This window comes from Sinohyriopsis cumingii, chromosome 6, assembly GCF_028554795.1.
Source record: "Sinohyriopsis cumingii isolate HCF-2022 chromosome 6, ASM2855479v2, whole genome shotgun sequence".
Lineage (NCBI taxonomy): Eukaryota > Metazoa > Mollusca > Bivalvia > Unionida > Unionidae > Sinohyriopsis > Sinohyriopsis cumingii.
In genome coordinates, this window is record NC_142966.1 from 157,880,164 (window position 1) to 157,901,624 (window position 21,461).

General features: G+C 32.9%; 1 protein-coding gene across 1 annotated transcript in view; it reads left to right on the forward strand.

The window, feature by feature from the left end:
• The window catches only part of LOC149798366 (uncharacterized), a 211,359-nt gene extending 193,988 nt beyond the window's left edge, over positions 1-17,371 (forward strand). Inside the window, exons 31-32 of the mRNA XM_089960868.1 lie at positions 1,775-1,930; positions 15,053-17,371. Of these exons, the coding sequence (XP_089816994.1) occupies positions 1,775-1,930; positions 15,053-15,294 (398 nt within the window). The 3' untranslated portion in view covers positions 15,295-17,371. The remainder of the gene's footprint in view (positions 1-1,774; positions 1,931-15,052) is intronic.
• The last annotated feature ends 4,090 nt before the right edge of the window (positions 17,372-21,461 follow it).

Consider the following 21,461-nt stretch of genomic DNA (forward strand, 5'->3'; position numbering starts at 1 on the left):
TGGGTACGATGCTCCCTGAGAATTGTGAACTCTTTAATTATTTTCTTTTATTTCATGTTAGAGAAATCGGAATACATACAAATGTATGAAAAATAATGATACAAATTATAATATCAAAGCAGTCATATTAGCTAATAACAATTTTATTATCATAGTAATTGAGTAAGATTTGGTACAGCTATGTGACCTACTTTCAGTTTTGCCAATTACATCTCAAAATCGCAATTTAAATGACATTATCCACATATAATTCAATTCAGACTGCAAAACAAAGCCTCGGCTTCTAAGTGAAAATGTTTTGAATTTTAGAGTAGTACTATGGGGGATATACTCCTGTGGTAGAGGGGTTATGGGGGGATATACCATAAGCCACAAATTTGTAATGTATCAATATATATTTATGAGGAAGTCAAGCCTGTGATAAATTTTCTTGCTAGTCCTGCAAGTCAGTTTCATATCTTAATCTTTTATTCCCTATAGGTCAGTCTGTTAATCTTTTATTCCCAATAGGTCAGTCTGTTAATCTTTCATTCCCTATAGGTCAGTCTGTTAATTTTTTATTCCCTATAGGGTAAACCTGTTAATCTTTTATTCCCTATAGGGTAAGCCTGTTAATCTTTTATTCCATATAGGGTAAGTCTGTTAATCTTTTATTCCCTATAGGTAAGCCTGTTGATCTTTTATTCCATATAGGTAAGCCTGTTAATCTTTTATTCCCTGTAGGTAAGCCTGTTAATCTTTTATTCCCTATAGGGTAAGCCTGTTAATCTTTTATTCCCAGTAGGTCAGTCTGTTAATCTTTTATTCCATATAGGTAAGCCTGTTAATCTTTTATTCCCTATAGGTCAGCCTGTTAATCTTTTATTCCCTATAGGTCAGTCTGTTAATCTTTTATTCCCTATAGGTCAGTCTGTTAATTTTTTATTCCCTATAGGTCAGTCTGTTAATCTTTTATTCCCTATAGGTCATTCTGTTTTTCTTTTATTCCCTATAGGGTAAGCCTGTTAATCTTGTATTCCCTATAGGTCAGTCTGTTAATCTTTTATTCCCTATAGATCAGTCTGTTACTTTTTTATTCCCTATAGGTCAGTCTGTTAATCTTGTATTTCCTATAGGTCAGCCTGTTCATCTTTTATTCTCTAGAGGTCAGTCTGTTAATCTTGTATTCCCAATAGATCAGTCTGTTAATTTTTTATTCCCTATAGGTCAGTCTGTTACTTTTTTATTCCCTATAGGTCAGTCTGTTAATCTTGTATTTCCTATAGGTCAGCCTGTTCATCTTTTATTCTCTAGAGGTCAGTCTGTTAATCTTGTATTCCCAATAGATCAGTCTGTTAATTTTTTATTCCCTATAGGTCAGTCTGTTAATTTTTTATTCCCTATAGGTCAGTCTGTTAATCTTGTATTCCCTATAGGTCAGTCTGTTAATCTTTTATTCCCTATAGGTCAGTCTGTTAATTTTTTATTCCCTATAGGTCAGTCTGTTAATCTTATATTCCCTATAGGTCAGCCTGTTCATCTTTTATTCCCTATAGGTCAGTCTGTTAATTTTTTATTCCCTATAGGTCAGTCTGTTCATCTTTTATTCTCTAGAGGTCAGCCTGTTCATCTTGTATTCCCTATAGGTCAGTCTGTTAATCTTTTATTCCCTATAGGTCAGTCTGTTAATTTTTTATTCCCTATAGGTCAGTCTGTTCATCTTTTATTCCTATAGGTCAGCCTGTTCATCTTTTATTCTCTAGAGGTCAGTCTGTTCATCTTTTATTCCCTATAGGTCAGTCTGTTAAAAAGAACCGAGGGCTACACAAGAAGGATGTGCTAAACCTGGTGTTCTACATCTACGTTCCCAAAGCTACGGGGCTGATAAATACACGGCAGTCTACTTGGATGAACCCCATTATTGATGGAGTGGAAGCAAAGAAGCTGATTGGTATGTACAAATTAGCATAGTACATGCAATCCCATCCATTACAGTAAAGAATGACTATCAGGAAAAAGGTAAATAATGTACAGACAGATCAATAAGTCTGGATTGCATTCATGAGAGATAATATAAGGACTAAACAATAGAATTGCATTCACAAGAGATAATGCACAGACAGATCAGTAGGATTGCATTTATGAGAGTTAATGTACAGACAGATCAATAGGAGTGCATTCATGAGTGTTAATGTACAGACAGATCAATAGGAGTGCATTCATGAGTGTTAATGCACAGACAGATCAGTAGGATTACATTTATGAGAGTTAATGTACAGACAGATCAGTAGGATTATATTTATGAGAGTTAATGTACAGACAGATCAATAGGAGTGCATTTATGAGAGTTAATGTACAGACAGATCAATAGGAGTGCATTCATGAGTGTTAATGTACAGACAGATCATTAGAAGTGCATTCATGAGTGTTAATTTACAGACAGATCAATAGGAGTGCATTCATGAGAGTTAATGTACAGACAGATCATTAGGAATGCATTCATGAGAGTTAATGTACAGACAGATCAATAGGAGTGCATTCATGAGAGTTAATGTACAGACAGATCAATAGGAGTGCATTCATGAGTGTTAATGTACAGACAGATCATTAGAAGTGCATTCATGAGTGTTAATGTACAGACAGATCATTAGGAGTGCATTCATGAGAGTTAATGTACAGACAGATCATTAGGAGTGCATTCATGAGAGTTAATGTACAGACAGATCAATAGGAGTGCATTCATGAGAGTTAATGTACAGACAGATCAATAGGAGTGCATTCATGAGAGTTAACGTACAGACAGATCAATAGGAGTGCATTCATGAGTGTTAATGTACAGACAGATCATTAGAAGTGCATTCATGAGAGTTAATGTACAGACAGATCAATAGGAGTGCATTCATGAGAGTTAATGTACAGACAGATCAATAGGAGTGCATTCATGAGAGTTAATGTACAGACAGATCAATAGGAGTGCATTCATGAGAGTTAATGTACAGACAGATCATTAGGAGTGCATTCATGAGAGTTAATGTACAGACAGATCAATAGGAGTGCATTCATGAGAGTTAATGTACAGACAGATCAATAGGAGTGCATTCATGAGAGTTAATGTACAGACAGATCAATAGGAGTGCATTCATGAGAGTTAACGTACAGACAGATCAATAGGAGTGCATTCATGAGTGTTAACGTACAGACAGATCAATAGGAGTGCATTCATGAGTGTTAATGTACAGACAGATCATTAGGAGTGCATTCATGAGAGTTAATGTACAGACAGATCATTAGGAGTGCATTCATGAAACATAATGTACAATCAGCTCAGTAAGAAAACATTCATTAGGGTTAATGTAGAGACAGATTGTAGGATTGTATTTATGACAGATAATATACAGACAGATCAATAGGATTGCATTCAAGAGAGTTAATATTCAGATAAATCAGTAGGAATGCATTCATGTGAGATAATGTTTAGATAGATCAATAGGAGTGCATTCACGAGTTGATGTATAAACAGATCAATAGTATTTCATTCATGAAAGATAATGTACAGACAGATCAAAAGGATTGTATTTATGAAAGATATTATACAGACAGTTCAGTAGTATTACATTCAAGAGAGGTAATGTATTGACAGATTAGTACAATTGCATTCATGAGAGATAATGTACAGACAAATCAGTATGAATGCATTCATCAGAGACAGAAATCCACACTGGCACATATTTTAATTTTTCTGCAGTTTGTAGATTACAGTCTGGTGCTTTTACAGATTTGTGGCAGAAACATCAATTTAGCAAATTTAAATCAAGTAAATTTCTCTAAAAATCTTGACATAATTTACAAAATATTTGCTTTTTGTTTTTCAGCGCTAAAAATACTCCTTTTTGTTGCCATATACAACTTTTAGAAGTTTTACTCAGAAAGTAAATCTCTTTAATTAGAAATGAACATAAGACATAAAAAGGTTCATCAAATTGGAGAATTTGAATTTCCATGATTCCTGCTTACAAATTAACATTTGTGAATTTATTACCAAATCTGTGATTGCACCAGTAACACCTGAAATCTTATAATTACTTGGCAGTTTTTTCTACTGTGCATTGTACATTTCTTGTTCCTTGCAAACCAGGAGATGCATTATGTGGAAAGCCAAGGAGGAATAAAAGAGGTGATGTCAGTGTTGTGAACTGTACCAATTTGTAGATCATACTAATTTAGCGTCTTATGAGATCAATAGCCAAATAGAATTTTTAGCTCACCTAACCAATCAGCCATATTTCAGATATGACAATAGGGCCACATGTTGGATATGACAATAGGGCCTCATGTTGGATATGACAATAGGGCCACATGTTGGATATGACAATAGGGCCACATGTTGGATATAACAATAGGGCCACATGTTGGATATGGCTGCAAGGCCATAGTTCAGATCCAGTTTTGACCAGACTTGGAATATTTGCTGATATCATTAAGATTTTGAATAATAATAATAATAATAATAATGTGCATGATATACATGTATTAGATTATCCTGCATCAGATTCCCTGATATCATTACCATTCTTGAGGCCAAATTTCTGATCTGATTTTATCAGACTTGGAATAAACATTTATATTATTAAGATTTTAGATGAATTTAATACGGATCAAGATAGCCACATGTTAATGAGGTGATCTTGCATGTGATTGGTTGAGCTTGTTACCACTCAATAGGCCATATCTCTGATCTGATTTTGGTCAGACTTGAAATCTACTTATCTATCATTCAAGATTTTGGCTGGGTTCCATAATGAGTGAGATCCATGCATATTAATGAGTTAATTTTTATCAAACATAGTAAATAGACTTACATCATCATGATGTAGAATGTGTTTTATTATTAGCAAGATCTTCAGATATTAATGATTAATCATTGACTGAGCTTCCTACCATTTGAAAGTCTGTATTCCTGACCTAATTTTAATCATATTTAGTAAACAGGTTTTTATTATGAACAAGGCCTTTGCATTTTTATACGGTAATCATGCATCTGACTGACTATTATCTTACTACTTTAGAGATTATATTTTTCATATGATTTTGATTAAACTTGGTAAATAGGCCTAAGTCGTCAAAATCTTGTTTAAGTATGAGTCCTTTTATGCATATTAATGATGTGACATTGCACCTGATTGGCTGAGCTTGTTAAAAAAAACTCTAACGTATTGTGATCAGACTTTTTAAATAATTTGATTAAGAGCTGAAGATTTGCACATACTAATGAGGTGGTCTTTTATTTGTTTGGCTAAGCATTGTACTACTATGCAGGTTCTATAAGTGAGACCTATGTATATTAATGAGATACCTTGCATCTGATTGGCTGAATTTGTTGCCTTTCTAGATGTAGAGACTATGTTTTTCATCTAATTTTGATAAAACTTGGTAAATAGGCTTATAACATCTAGATCTTAGAGGACTTTCACTTGAAAGGAAGAGACAGTGCATATTAATTTTGTCTCTCTTGAGACAGAATTTATTATAAGTACATAGTAAAATAGGTAAAATTAACATTATGTACAGTTTTTAAGATAGTTTATATATATGTTGTGTTCAGTTTATATATATGTTGTGTTCATATATATGTTGTGTATGTACAATACCACATAAGCCTGCTTAGTTAAATAGTCAACTGTCAAATTATGTAAGCTAGGTGTGCAATGTCAGACCTGCTTGGGCCTCTTGTTTAGTTCAAAGTATCAGCATACAGTACATATGAATTCTGGTTAAGAAGTACACATTACTGTATATTAGTTAGGTTGGTTAATTCAGTTCTTAATTCCTTGTGGAAATTTGCTTATTAACCTTTATGATATTTATTTCCAATCAGTCAAATGGGGGAAATACCATATCTCAACTCCCCAACAGTAAACGATACTACTGAATCAGTTCCAGTTCAGTTATGTTTGGTGACCCTTCTATGATGGTTTATTTTTTATAACCCAGCCTCTATTGTCATTGTCTTCTGTCCATCACACAATCTTGTGAACAGTTATTCTTGTTGTTTTTGATTGATTGCTGTGAAACTGTAAATATTATGGTTATTACCTGATGATGTGCATATGGACACCTGCAATTTGATGTAAGAGTTGTTGTCTTTTTTTATATCCCTGCCGTACAATGGAGCGTATTATGTCATGATGTCCATCTGTCTGTCTGTCCATTTATCTGTGTTTTGCCAATTTTGTTTTCTACCAATGACTTCAGTTTTCCATTATCTACAATTATCAAATTTGTGAATGATTTGCATTGTGGTTAGGAAGAAGCAATTTGATTTTGCGATCAAAGGTCATTGGTGAAGGTCACTGAATGAAAGAAAATGGTTTCTGCACAGTACCATTAGTTCTACATTACAGAACTGGACTGAACTTTGGAGATGGCTTGCACTTGGAATAAGGAAGAAGCAGTTTGATTTTAGGATAAAATAAGTTAAAGGTTAAGGTCACAGTGACTAAAAAATGAAAATGTTTTTTTTCATAATAACTTCAGTTTTAGTCCAGATCAAAGTTTGTGGAGGGCTTGCACTTAAAGTATGGAGGAGGCCTGTTGATTTTGTGGTAAAATATTCAAAGATTAAAAGGACATTGTTGTTCAAATAAAATTGGGCTTTGCGGAATAACTTTTGTTCTAGAGTAAATTCCTTGAGCAGACATTTAGGATGATGGTAATGAAAAAACCTATACCTTCTGGGGTCTAAAGGTCAGAGGTCATGGTTAGTTTAAGTCAGATAAGAAATTAATGGTTTCTACAAATTAAGTTCAGTTCTTGACTGCATACCTTGACCAAATACCCAGGTCACTGAAATCCAATTTGTATATAACGTGCCATTCATAGTACTCCTGCCAACCTGAATGAAGTTTATGACAGAATCTTGTGAAAGCAACAAGTCTTTTTTTCAGTCAATTGCCATCAGACTTGATAAGTAAATACAGAAAACAACGGTTAATCTAATGTTGTCAGTGTCAACAAATGACTATGCTACTGTGAGTTGTTACCTTTTTTCCTTGCAGCTGGATGTAGTGCATAACAAAATAGTGAACACAACTGGTCTCACAAATTTCCTTGGATCACCATGAAACCATGGAGATGTTGTGTTCATCCTCTGAATATGAGCATATAAAAAATAAAGTGCTCCTGCAATTTTTTTCAGAATTATTGGCAGTTTTTCCTTGGAGCCTAATACAGTATATGTCAGACACTCGTGAAGTGTCTCACTTTTTTCTGTGAATGTCATGAAACTTGCTATGGTCGTCATGTTTTATGGTCGTCATTTAAAGATGCTTTTTTCTACAAATTACTGTTCTCCTAAAAAAGGATGAATGTGATATATGCTATGGCCCATTTAAACAAATCACTGCCATTCCAGTGTTTTTTTAGAGTTGATGCTCTTTCTGACTCAGTATAGTGTATGACAGAATGTTATCAGTGCAACTAGTCTCATGGTGTATTTTAGTGGATTTCCTTGAAATTTACATTCTGGTCATAACCTATCAATTTGCACTTTCAAGTTTTCATCGGAGATATTGCCGTTTTGCAGCAGAGTGCTTGTAAGACCAAATCATGTGACTTATCTTCCAGTTTTTTTAATGAGTTATTGCCCCTTTTTACTTACAGTTAGTTGTAATATATGACAGAACTTTATTGATGTAACTACTCTTGCCATTTTTAGTGGAATATGGTTATTGTTGGAAGATATGCAAGTTGACCAAGCATTGTATCTGAACTTGTTGGATTATAGACCCATCTCCTTATGTGGAGACCACTTCAGTGGCCTAGTGGTTAGAGCTTCCACCTTGGATGTGGGAGGTCATGGGTTCGATACCCGGCCGAGTCACACCAAAGACTTATAAAAATAGTACTAACTGCTGCCTCACTTGGCGCTCAGCATTAAGAGGTTAGTGTTAGGACTGGTTGTTGTTGTTGTTGTGGGGTTTAATGCCATTTTTCAGCACACGATAGGCTATGCATGGCGGCCAGTATTAATGGTGGAGGAAGAACCCGGGAAAACCCTGAGAAGAACCACCGACCCACGAGAAGCTACTGGCAAGCTCTCTCACGTACCCACATTGGCCGAATCCTGGACTCGAACCCACGCAGACAGAGGTGAGATGGCAGTGATCCGTAACGGAGAGCGCTTTAGACCACTCGGCCACTTGGGGCCCCGTTAGGACTGGTAGGCCTGGTGTCATGATAATGTGACTGGGTGGGACATCATGTTACATGTCTGTGGCATGATGCCATAGTGCTAGACATCACTCTAAACTGCCACACTGCAGACATTGTAGTGATATGACTGAAAAATTGTTAAAGCTACATTAAAATCCAAATCACACACACACACACACACCACATCATGTGGATAGGGGTGGTATGTAGAAGAGTTTTACTTATATACACACAGTGTTCACAATTCCTTTAGTTTAATATGCTAAACCATGCTCTATAACAGATACAGATTTGATGAAACAAGATGTAACAATAAATGTGCAGAGGTGAAGTAGATTTATTACAGTGAACAGGCTCAACAGATTTATTATAGGGAACAATGTCAACAGATTTATTATAGGGAACAATGTCAACAGATTTATTATAGGGAACAATGTCAACAGATTTGTTACAGTGAACAAATGTCAGCAGGTTTATTACTGTGAACAATGTCAACAGCTTTATTACAGTGAGCAATTCAACATATTCATTACAGTGAATAAATGTCAACAGGGTTATTACAGTGAACGAACATATTCATTACAGTGAATAAATGTCAACAGGCTTATTACAGTGAACAGTGTCAACATATTCATTGCAGTGAACAAGTTCAGCAGGTTTATTACAGTGAACAATGTCAGCCCACATAATCCACTGGTAGATCTTAATAAAAGTTGTATATGTTTAGCTCATGATTTCAAGAGAACAGTGCAGATCTGCTGGTGCATTATGGGTCAACTCTATTTGCAGTTTTATGTGCTTTATAAATGGATTGTATATGTTTTGGATTCATTTGTCCAGACACTATTCACAGAAAAACTAACCATTCCAATTTTGCCAAAATCATTCTCATTTTTAACCTCATTATGCAATTACAGTGATTTCTCTTATAGAGAATGTCATTGGGGTCATGTAGGTGCATTTACTCATATTACATTAAATATAAATTGTTCTTGTAAAAATTTAAGACTAATATAGTTTAACCTGATTATTGAATGCTTGACATCTTAACTGTCTTAATAAACTTCCAGACAAAAATTATTGATCACTATGGACTTTTACAGCAGTGACCAGGTGCTAAACTGGGTCAAGAAAAGATCCTGTTGGGTCTAATTGTCACAATATTGGGTAGTACTAATTTTTTTTAATCAACTTGCATAGCTTTTATTTTGACATCACAGCATGTGACATTCAATCCTGTTTGTACTGGATCTCATCCAAAAGTGTCTACATACATTAACAGAGATTTTGGTATATGTACTTCTTGGGGCATGTAAATAATGACCTTGTAAATAATGACCTTGTAAATAATGAATATGGATATATAGGATCAAAATAAAGTAAATAGTTGCCATTCAGAGGTATGTGTAATCAAATTCTAAAACATGACACCCGTTACTGCAACAGTCAGTGTTCAAATTGACTTCATGATCTGTATGACCTTTTTTTTAATGTAGATTCAGATGATCTGATGAGATACAATTTTATATTAACAAATTTGAACCAGTGTGGTATTAAAATCATTAAAACCCTTGCAATGTTTAATTATATTCTGTAAAAGTTTACATAAGTTCTGTATCTTGTATTACAAAATTTGGAACCATTTCAGTCTTTCTTTCAAATGATGCTACAATTGAAAAGCAACTGAATATTAACCAACAAAATTCACATCAGCTTAGTGCCCTGACTGACATGAGAAAATGTAAGAAAGATATTGAAACAAACAGCTGTTGAGGATTGTAGCTAAATAAAATCAGGCCCTGATAACAATAATACTGAAATTCTAAACTGGATATACAAGGCACTGTCAGTGGATGAATACCATGCCTTTGTCATCTTTCCTCAGTGGACTACATGTCACATGGTGGGATAGATTACTGTGAGGAAAGCATGTTTTAACCAAGTGGCATTTGGAGTCACATGGTGAGATAGATTACTGTAGGAAAGCATGTTTTAACCAAGTGGCATTTTGAATCAGTGGACAGCATGTCACATGGTGGGATAGATTACTGATGGAAAGCATGTTTTAACCAAGTGGCATTTGGAGTCACATGGTGGGATAGGTTACTGTAGGAAAGCATGTTTTAACCAAGTGGCATTTGGAGTCACATGGTGAGATAGATTACTGTAGGAAAGCATGTTTTAACCAAGTGGCATTTTGAGTCACATGGTGAGATAGGTTACTGTAGGAAAGCATGTTTTAACCAAGTGGCATTTGGAGTCACATCGTGAGAACAATTACTGTAGGAAAGCATGTTTAAACCAAGTGGCATTTGGAGTCACATGGTGAGATAGATTACTGTAGGAAAGCATGTTTTAACCAAGTGGCATTTGGAGTCACATGGTTGGATAGATTACTGTAGGAAAGCATGTTTTAACCAAGTGGCATTTTAAATCAGTGGACAGCCTGTCACATGGTGGGATCAATTACTGTAGGAAAGCATGTTTTAACCAAATGGCATTTTGAATCAGTGATGTCTAATGCTTCAAATTACTGGATAAAAACTTGAAATATTCCTATTTTAGTGCTCAGGGTCAGATGTTTTTTAAAACCTGACATTACTGTTTGAAATCTACAAAGTTTGGAATTACTGTTTACTATTTGAAATCTACAAAGTTTGGGATCACTGTTTACTGTTTGAAATCTACAAAGTTTGGGATCACTGTTTACTGTTTGAAATCTACAGAGTTTGGGATCACTGTTTACTGTTTGAAATCTGCAAAGTTTGGGACCACTGTATGCTGTTTGCAGTCCATAAAGGTTGTCGTCACTGTATATTTATTGAAATCTATAAGGATTGATATCACTACTTTTTTAAATCTGTCAGGATTGGCATTACTGTATACTGTTTGAAATTCATAATGGTTGGTATCATTGTGTGCAATCTATGAAATCTAATAAGGGAATTAGAAGACACCTGTTATCCCTATCGTTATTACCAGCAAGAAAGGTGTATGTGAATGTCTGACTTCAGATTTTGCCCTTTCTGTACTGGTGAGAAAAAAAATCAACAAAATTAATTTGACAAATCTCTATACAGTTGCTTTTCATTATTGAATAATGTTTCTGTGTGAACTGACTTAGAATTTTGATGTGTTTTCATTCTGTTCTCTGTCTTGTCTATTCCCATTTTTCTGTTCATTGTTTTCAGTTCCAAACATTTACTCGTAACCTTTATTGTCTTATGGAGATAGAAAGTAGATACATGTAGTTTGCCTGCATCATTTGGATTTCTTCTTTTTCTACCATAAGTACTCTGGTACAATAATATTTGTAATTTTAAAGATGGATGCCGTGTACAGTAAGTATGTCAGTGTAATCGTCACTGGAGTAAGCAGATATTTACTTATACACTTGAGTTCTATAAACTAAAAGCAGAGGAAAATAAAAGATATTTATAGGGGATATACAGTATTTTTATGAATATTGTTGCAGCATATTAGAATGGAAAAGAAATTCTACTCATTATGTAATAGGAAAATTATATGTATATGGTACTCTCACTGTAAAGCAGTCTCACTATAAGGTACTCTCATTGTAAAGCAGTCTCTATAAGGTACTCTCACTGTAAAGCAGTCTCACTATAAGCTGGTATCACTATAAATCAGTAGACTGCTTGGATACAATTGATAACATTAGAATGAGCAAGTACTGTGTTGTAAATTATTTGTCCTTGGTGTCTGACTAATATCGCTAATAAAAATAAAGACAAACTTTGCCTAAATTACATTACTATAACAAATATATTCTTTACTTATATAACTGTTGTTATCTATTATTACAGTAATTTTTATGATCATTTGTATACCATTAATGCCATATATGTGTCTTCCATTAAAATCTTGGAGGAAACTTTATTTAAGGTTTATCTTGGGCTTTAATATTGGACAAATTCTGTCGACATATGTATTTTGTTATTTGCAGTGTTTGAAAGAAACCCCAACCAATCATCCAATTGGTAGTATGCAATGGGTCTGTGGGTATAGAATTGTATAGCAACTCTGCAGCTTGCAAATCTTATTAGTTCAAACTTTAATTAACAACCTTTCCATCAGTGTAGAATATTTACACACTCGAAATAGGGGATATATATGTTTCCCTTACCTGAAAATCATCACTGAGCACTTTCTATGTGTACCTAACTGTGGTTTGGGGATTAGATGACCTTTTGACATTGACTGTGGTTTGGGGATTAGATGACCTTTTGACATTGAAAGATACTGTTAATCCTATTCATTATAACAGCACAAGTTTTCATTAAACTCTTTATCTGCTTCTTATTGGATCAACCTGCATCTCTACTCCATCTTGAAGAAAAAGTTAAGTTTATTCAAGGTTATCATGAGATGAATTTTAGAAAGCTCAGATAATAGTAATATCAGTGGTGTTAATACATGAGAGCCATCCTTTTTTATCCTTCCTATATTCAGAACTTCAGGATTTATATGTATATCAGGTACATAATGATTCTCATTCATGTATCCATTTCAGTCATTCATATCCATGTATCCATTTCATGCATATCAGGTACCCAATGATTCACATCCATATATCCATTTCAGTCGTTCACATCCATGTATACATTTTATGTATATCAGGTACTCAGTGATTCACATCCATGTATCCATTTCAGCCATTCACATCCATGTATCCATTTCAAGCATATCAGGTACCCAATGATTCACATCCATGTATCCATTTCATGTATAGCAGGTACCCAATGATTCACATCCATATATCCATTTCAGTCGTTCACATCCATGTATACATTTCAGGTATATCAGGTACCCAATGATTCACATCCATGTATCCATTTCAGCCAGTCACATCCATATATCCATTTCAGTCATTCACATCCATGTATCCATTTCATGTATATCAGGAACTCAGTGATTCACATCCATGTATCCATTTCATGTATATCAGGTACCCAATGATTCACATCCATGTATCCATTTCAGTCATTCACATCCATGTATCCATTTCATGTATATCAGATACCCAATGATTCACATCCATGTATCCATTTCAGTCATTCACATCCATGTATCCATTTCAGTCATTCACATCCATGTATCCATTTCAGTCATTCACATCTATGTATTCCATTTCATGTATATTCGATACCCAATGATTCACATCCATGTATCCATTTCAGTCATTCACATCCATGTATCCATTTCAGTCATTCACATCCATGCATCCATTTCAGTCATTCACATTCATGTACCCATTTCGTGTATATCAGGTACCCAATGATTCACATCCATGTATCCATTTCAGTCATTCACATCCATGTAACCATTTCATGTATATCAGGTACCCAATGATTCACATCCATTTATCCATTTCAGTCATTCACATCCATGTATCCATTTCATCTATATCAAGTACTCAGTGATTCACATCCATGTATTCATTTCAGTCATTCACATCCATGTATCCATTTCAGTCATTCATATCCATGTAACCATTTCATGTATAACAGGTACACAATGATTCACATCCATTTATCCATTTCAGTCATTCACATCCATGTATCCATTTCATCTATATCAAGTACTCAGTGATTCACATCCATGTATTCATTTCAGTTATTCACATCCATGTATCCATTTCAGTCATTCATATCCATGTAACCATTTCATGTATAACAGGTACCCAATGATTCACATCGATATATCTATTTTAGTCATTCACATCCATGTACCCATTTCATGTATAGCAGGTACACAATCATTCATATCCATGTATCCATTTCAGTCATTCATATCCATGTATCCATTTCATTCATTCATATCCATGTATCCATTCTTTCATATCCATTTAATGTATATCAGGTATCCAGTGATTCATGTCCATGTATCCATTTCAGTCATTCATATCCATGTATCCATTTCATGTATATCAGGTACACAGTGATTCATATCCATGTATCCATTCTTTCATATCCATTTCATGTATATCAGGTACGCAATGATTCATTTCCAATAATTTTGGTTCTTGCTGCCATTTGTTTTTTCAATGGCACCAAGTCATCTCTAACAAAAGCACAACTTTTACAATTACGACTTACCACTAGGGTTTGGGGCTAACTTAACTTATTCCTGTCTATTAATTAAGTCCTAACATTTCAAATAATACATTTTAACATTTATTTAATAATTAATTTTGAAAAGATAATAAATGTGCAACATCTTCATAATACAGTTTAATGTGTATGATGTACACATCACCATTTAATGCTTGGCGAGAAAATTGTCAGAATTTGTTAAATTTTCTTCAGGCATGAAATTTTAAGTTTTTGAAATATTATTTACAACATGTACAAGAGAAATAGAAGCTCTTATCCTGTTGCGTGATGGAATGGTCATTAATTCCTGCATATTTTTCAGATTCTTATATATATATATATATATATATATATATATATATATATATATATATATATATATATATATATATGGGATCTATGAACATGATGTTTTCTGGCAGATAGATGGGAAATGAGTAAGCTTACAAAAACAACTGAAATGTTTTTCTTTTTCAAACTTTATAAAAAAAAGCATGTTAAAGCCAGTTTTATGGAGAAACAAGAAAAAAAATTGTGTCTTAATTATATTATCGTTGTCTATGTGGAACTGAAAGTATCCAAAGTTTGGATGTCATACTGTTCCTTACTTGTTTACTTATTTTGGTAGAAACATGTAATATTTGACTTCTTTATTTTTGGTTCTTGTTTCAGAATTACTTTTAATATAATATAGACATTTTAAAATATTTTTATTAGTTTTAGAGAAACTTTATTTTAATATTTTATAGGAAGTGAATTTGTGGAGGATGCTCCTTTGAGCAAGTGTGCAGACCTTGTAATCAATTCCCTACGTGAACGTCGCCAGAAAGAACAAGTTAGAAAGTTGCAAGAAGAAGAAGAAGAAGAAAAACAAGCTGAAGAAGCCAGGAAGTCTCGAATGAGCAAACGTTTTAGTAATCCCTTTAATGATGATCAAAAAAGTACCAAGTCTGACTCATCTTCCATTTCTGGAAAGAAATCAAAGTCATAACCATTTGTTTTAGATAAAAGGACTGGTTTGATTTATTTTTTAATTTTCTGCACATAAGTTCAGCATCTGTACTGTTTATTATAGATTATAGAACTGTTCATTTCCAATGTATCACTGGAAAATTTAAGAAATGAGAAGGATTTTGTAAATTTGAATTTATTGATCTACTGTTGTTCCCAAATGTGAAAATAACCTTCAGTTTATTAATCAACTGTTGTACCAAAATGTGAAATAACTTTGAATGTATTGATAACTGTTGTCCCCAAATGTGAAAATAACCTTGAGTTTATTGATCTACTGTTGTTCCCAAATGTGAAAATAACCTTCAGTTTATTAATCAACTGTTGTCCCCAAATGTGAAAATAACCTTGAGTTTATTGATCTACTGTTGTTCCCTTATGTGAAAATAACCTTGAGTTTATTGATCTACTGTTGTTCCCAAATGTGAAAACAACCTTGAGTTTATTGATCTACTGTTGTTCCCAAATGTGAGAATAGCCTTACCATACATGTAACCTTAATTGTCTCACTGCTGATATTTATTATCCACCCATGTCTGTAGAGGCAAGGGTGTATAAAAATCTTTGTCATCCCTCCCTCCTTCCATCCAGCACATTATTTCAGTAGATCAGCTTGTCCTGTAGTTGTTAATTGAGTGCCATGAAATTTTGTAAATATTACGATTATCATTTTCGATATGCACATGTCAACAAATCACTTTGCTCCAACAATTTTTGCATTAGTTATTGCCTATTTTGTCTTGCAGTTGAGTGCATTATTTGATAGAATCCTTTCTTTAGACAGAAAATATAATGAATAACATTTGTTTAAAGCTATAGTACTCACATGTAAAAAAAAAGGGTTAACATCATTAAATGTAGCTAAAAATACCTAATTTGTTTTACACAAAATATTTAAATTGAATTCATTAATAGTTAAAGTGTTTCCATGCTTGGTGCCACTGGAAGCCTTCAACTTCAGCATGGCTAGATCATGTGACTCACAATAATCTGTAAATAGAAACCTGCAAAATTCCAAACTAAGCTAGCCTCCCCCCTTAGAAAAACCCCAAAACACTTGGTTGTTACTTAATCTTATTTAAAAGACCTCCAAACTTTTTTTTCAGCAGCCTGGCATGACTTAATTAGTACTTTTATTAAACTTTAGAAATTCCATTTGTTTTTAGAAAGAAAACTCCTCATTTATTGTGCTTCAGATGCATAACCGTTGTTCTGCAGTAGATTTTTCAACTCAACCCTGATATCTTGGGACTCGGTTATGTCAACAATTTTTTGACACCCCCAATGTAATCGAGATAATCGAGACTGACTGTACAGTAATTTCCTTTTTTTTTTTATATGTCTATTGACAGATTCTTATCATACATGAATCATTACGAAGCTAAGACTTTTCATTGTGTGACTTGGTTGCTTGCTCCTTTTTGTCTCGGAGTCAAGGTTTTTTTCACTGAAAGTTTGCAATAAGGTTTTGGTTTTAGTTGTTTAATTTACTTGTATTTTCTAAACATCTTCACAGATTCTCATCCTATTAGCATTAAACATTATGAATTTAAATCGTATTAGCATTAAAATCATTATTATGAATCTAATCATACTAGCATTAAAATCATTATTACGAATCTAATCATGCTAGCATTATCATTATGAATCTAATCATACTAGCATTAAAATCATTATTATGAATCTAATCATGCTAGCATTATCATTATGAATCTAATCATGCAAGCATTAATCATTATGAATCTAATCATACAAGCATTAATCATTATGAATCTAATCATACAAGCATTATCATTATGAATCTAATCATACTAGCATTATCATTGTTAATCTAATCAAGCTAGCATGAATCATTATGAATCTAATCATACTAGCATTAATCATTGTTAATCTAATCATACTAGCATTAATCATTGTTAATCTAATCATACTAGCATTATCATCATGAATCTAATCATACTAGTATTATCATAATGAATCTAATCATACTAGCATTATCATTATGAATCTAATCATACTAGCATTATCATTATGAATCTAATCATACCAGCATTATCATAATGAATCTAATCATACTAGCATTGTCATTATGAATCTAATCATACTAGCATTATCATTATGAATCTAATCATACTAGCATTATCATTATGAATCTAATCATACCAGCATTATCATAATGAATCTAATCATACTAGCATTATCATTATGAATCTAATCATACTAGCATTATCATTATGAATCTAATCATACCAGCATTATCATTATGAATCTAATCATACTAGCATTGTCATTATGAATCTAATCATACTAGCATTATCATTATGAATCTAATCAAGCTAGCATGAATCATTATGAATCTAATCATACTAGCATTATCATTATGAATCTAATCATACCAGCATTATCATTATGAATCTAATCATACTAGCATTGTCATTATGAATCTAATCATACTAGCATTATCATTATGAATCTAATCAAGCTAGCATGAATCATTATGAATCTAATCATACTAGCATTAATCATTGTTAATCTAATCATTCTAGCATTAATCATTATGAATCTAATCATACTAGCATTATCATTATGAATCTAATCATACTAGTATTATCATAATGAATCTAATCATACTAGCATTATCATTATGAATCTAATCATACTAGCATTATCATTATGAATCTAATCATACCAGCATTATCATAATGAATCTAATCATACTAGCATTGTCATTATGAATCTAATCATACTAGCATTATCATTATGAATCTAATCATACTAGCATTATCATTATGAATCTAATCATACTAGCATTATCATTATGAATCTAATCATACCAGCATTATCATAATGAATCTAATCATACTAGCATTGTCATTATGAATCTAATCATACTAGCATTATCATTATGAATCTAATCATACTAGCATTATCATTATGAATCTAATCATACTAGCATTATCATTATGAATCTAATCATACCAGCATTATCATAATGAATCTAATCATACTAGCATTGTCATTATGAATCTAATCATACTAGCATTATCATTATGAATCTAATCATACTAGCATTATCATTATGAATCTAATCATACCAGCATTATCATAATGAATCTAATCATACTAGCATTGTCATTATGAATCTAATCATACTAGCATTATCATTATGAATCTAATCATACTAGCATTATCATTATGAATCTAATCATACCAGCATTATCATAATGAATCTAATCATACTAGCATTATCATTATGAATCTAATCATACTAGCATTATCATTATGAATCTAATCATACCAGCATTATCATTATGAATCTAATCATACTAGCATTGTCATTATGAATCTAATCATACTAGCATTATCATTATGAATCTAATCAAGCTAGCATGAATCATTATGAATCTAATCATACTAGCATTATCATTATGAATCTAATCATACCAGCATTATCATTATGAATCTAATCATACTAGCATTGTCATTATGAATCTAATCATACTAGCATTATCATTATGAATCTAATCAAGCTAGCATGAATCATTATGAATCTAATCATACTAGCATTAATCATTGTTAATCTAATCATTCTAGCATTAATCATTATGAATCTAATCATACTAGCATTAATCATTGTTAATCTAATCATACTAGCATTAATCATTGTTAATCTAATCATACTAGCATTAATCATTGTTAATCTAATCATACAAGCATTATCATTATCAGTCTTAGACTTTTCATTCTATGTTATGCTCACTTTCTCCTGTGACTTTGAGTCCAGGTTACATAGTAGATTTTGTTTCCGACTTTTTGCATCTGCATTTTTTTAAAAACCCCTTGATGGCTTTTCTGCATTCATGGGATCAATCATTTTTAAGCCAAGGCATTTCATTCTTCAAAACTCTTTCCCCTTTGCTATTGTCAGAAAGGACATGTTGTTTTCCCATTGTCCTTATGTATATAAGCATGTCTCCACAGCCTTGTATCTGTCCTAAATCAGTTTTTGTGCAACAGCACCAAACACTAAAATTCAGGGTTTCACATACTTTATCATGGTCATAACATAATGACATGATGAGAGTTTTAGATAATTACAGCTAATTTTTTTCAAAAGTTTACAGATTTTGGGAGTTTTTGGATTTGTACCTTTTCATCATCAGCTAACTTAACAAAAATGTAAATGTAGACAAATGAAATTTGGTAAACATGTTTATATGCATATTATGTTAATGACCCTGTTAGATGTTATAGCAATTTTTAAAAACCTTTTTTTTAAGGGTGGATTGGTTAAAATGGGAGCATATGTGTTTTACAAGCACAAATCTAGTTATTATGTATGTCGTTGTATCTGATTGTTAATACTATTGTTAAAGTTATTGCCTTTGCATTTGCCTATCTAAATTAGTGAGTAACCATTGATAATGCAAATTTTTATTTTTGTTCATTTTCTGTCTTACAATTGTAGCATTTGTACCTAATTATGATGTTAGGAATTGACATAGGGAATCCACAGAATGAATGAAAATTGATATAAATACAGTCTACTGATGTCATGTTTTGTTAGGAATCAAATGTGCCATGCTTTAACAATTTCCACCAATTTAACTTGGTCCTGTAAATTTACCATTGAAACACATTACTAATGCTGTACAAATGTAAATATTTTTTACAGAATATAAATATAGTAAGTTTTTAAAACAATTTTCCCTGAATTGTTTTGGGGGTTAATCATTTAGGATAATTTATATGGATGAGGGTGCTATACTTTTAAGTTACCATTTCAGTATTTTGTTTAGTTTTATAACATGTAAAAAAATTATTTTGGTTTTTATCATCAAAGAACCAGAAGAGCTTATGAGATGATCATGCATCTATCATCTGTTGTCAATCCATCCATCTATAAATGTTAGCAGTTGATAGGCGGCCGCCTAAACTACGTGAGAAAAGTTTTAAAAAATTATATGTAGGTCTGATAGCTGCCATGTTGGTGGAGTGGTTAGCATGCTGGACTTGTGACTATAAAGATGTGGGTTTAGATCCTAACTTTGGATCAGTCCATCACCCTAACTTTGGATCAGTCCATCATCCTAACTTTGGATCAGTCCATCATCCTAACTTTGTATCAGTCCATTTCAGCTAACATGGTGTATTCTTGGGCATGACACTATACTTCACTTGCTCTGAACTAAATAATGTATTTGTGTTTCTGTGCCATAAAATGCCAAACCAGACTAAACCATACCTTAAAGATCAAATGAATACGGTGTCACTCCAATGTCCAATAAGGACACATAAGTCCGCTTCTTGAATATCATTATTATCCAGTATGTCCTCCAAAACGGAATCTTGAGAATCGCTATAAAAATACTCCTAAATGGATGTTCATACAAACATGGTGTTTCTGCTAAAAACCCTACATGATTCTAAATCAAATTGGTGCCAATTGGACATTTTTACAAGGTGTCTGTCACATGTATATTATTTGAGAAGTACTGTAATATCAATTGTCCTATTTATCTTTAATGCCATACATCCTGGATCTTGATTGGTCCTATTCATCAATCCTGCCTTACATCCTGGATCTTGATTGGTCCTTTTTATCCATCCTACCATGCACCCTGGATTTTGATTGGTCCTATTCATCAATCCTGCCTTACATCCTGGATCTTGATTGATCCTATTCATCCATCCTGCCTTACATCCTGGATCTTGATTGATCCTTTTTATCCATCCTACCATGCACCCTGGATTTTGATTGGTTCTATTCATCTATCCTGCCATACATCCATTAATTCCATTCTGAAAAGATTGTTAATGCAAAAACTCCTTAATGTAGACAAATACAATTAGGTAGACGTGTTTTTAGGCATACATAGATGACCTGCTTTGTTCATTCTTCTAAGGCATTTTTAAAAAAAATGAACTTTTTGGATTTAGACTTTCTTTGTGCAACCATAGCAAAGTTTCACAAAAGTCACCTGATATAGACAAGTGAAATACAGTAGTCATGTTTGTATGCTGATTAGATGTTTAAGGCCAGAAAAATAATTTTAAACAAAATTTTAAAGTTCTCTTTCACACTTTTGGGATTTTGACTCTTTGGTACAAATCTGGTTAGGGGGACTAATAAAAAATCACCTGACA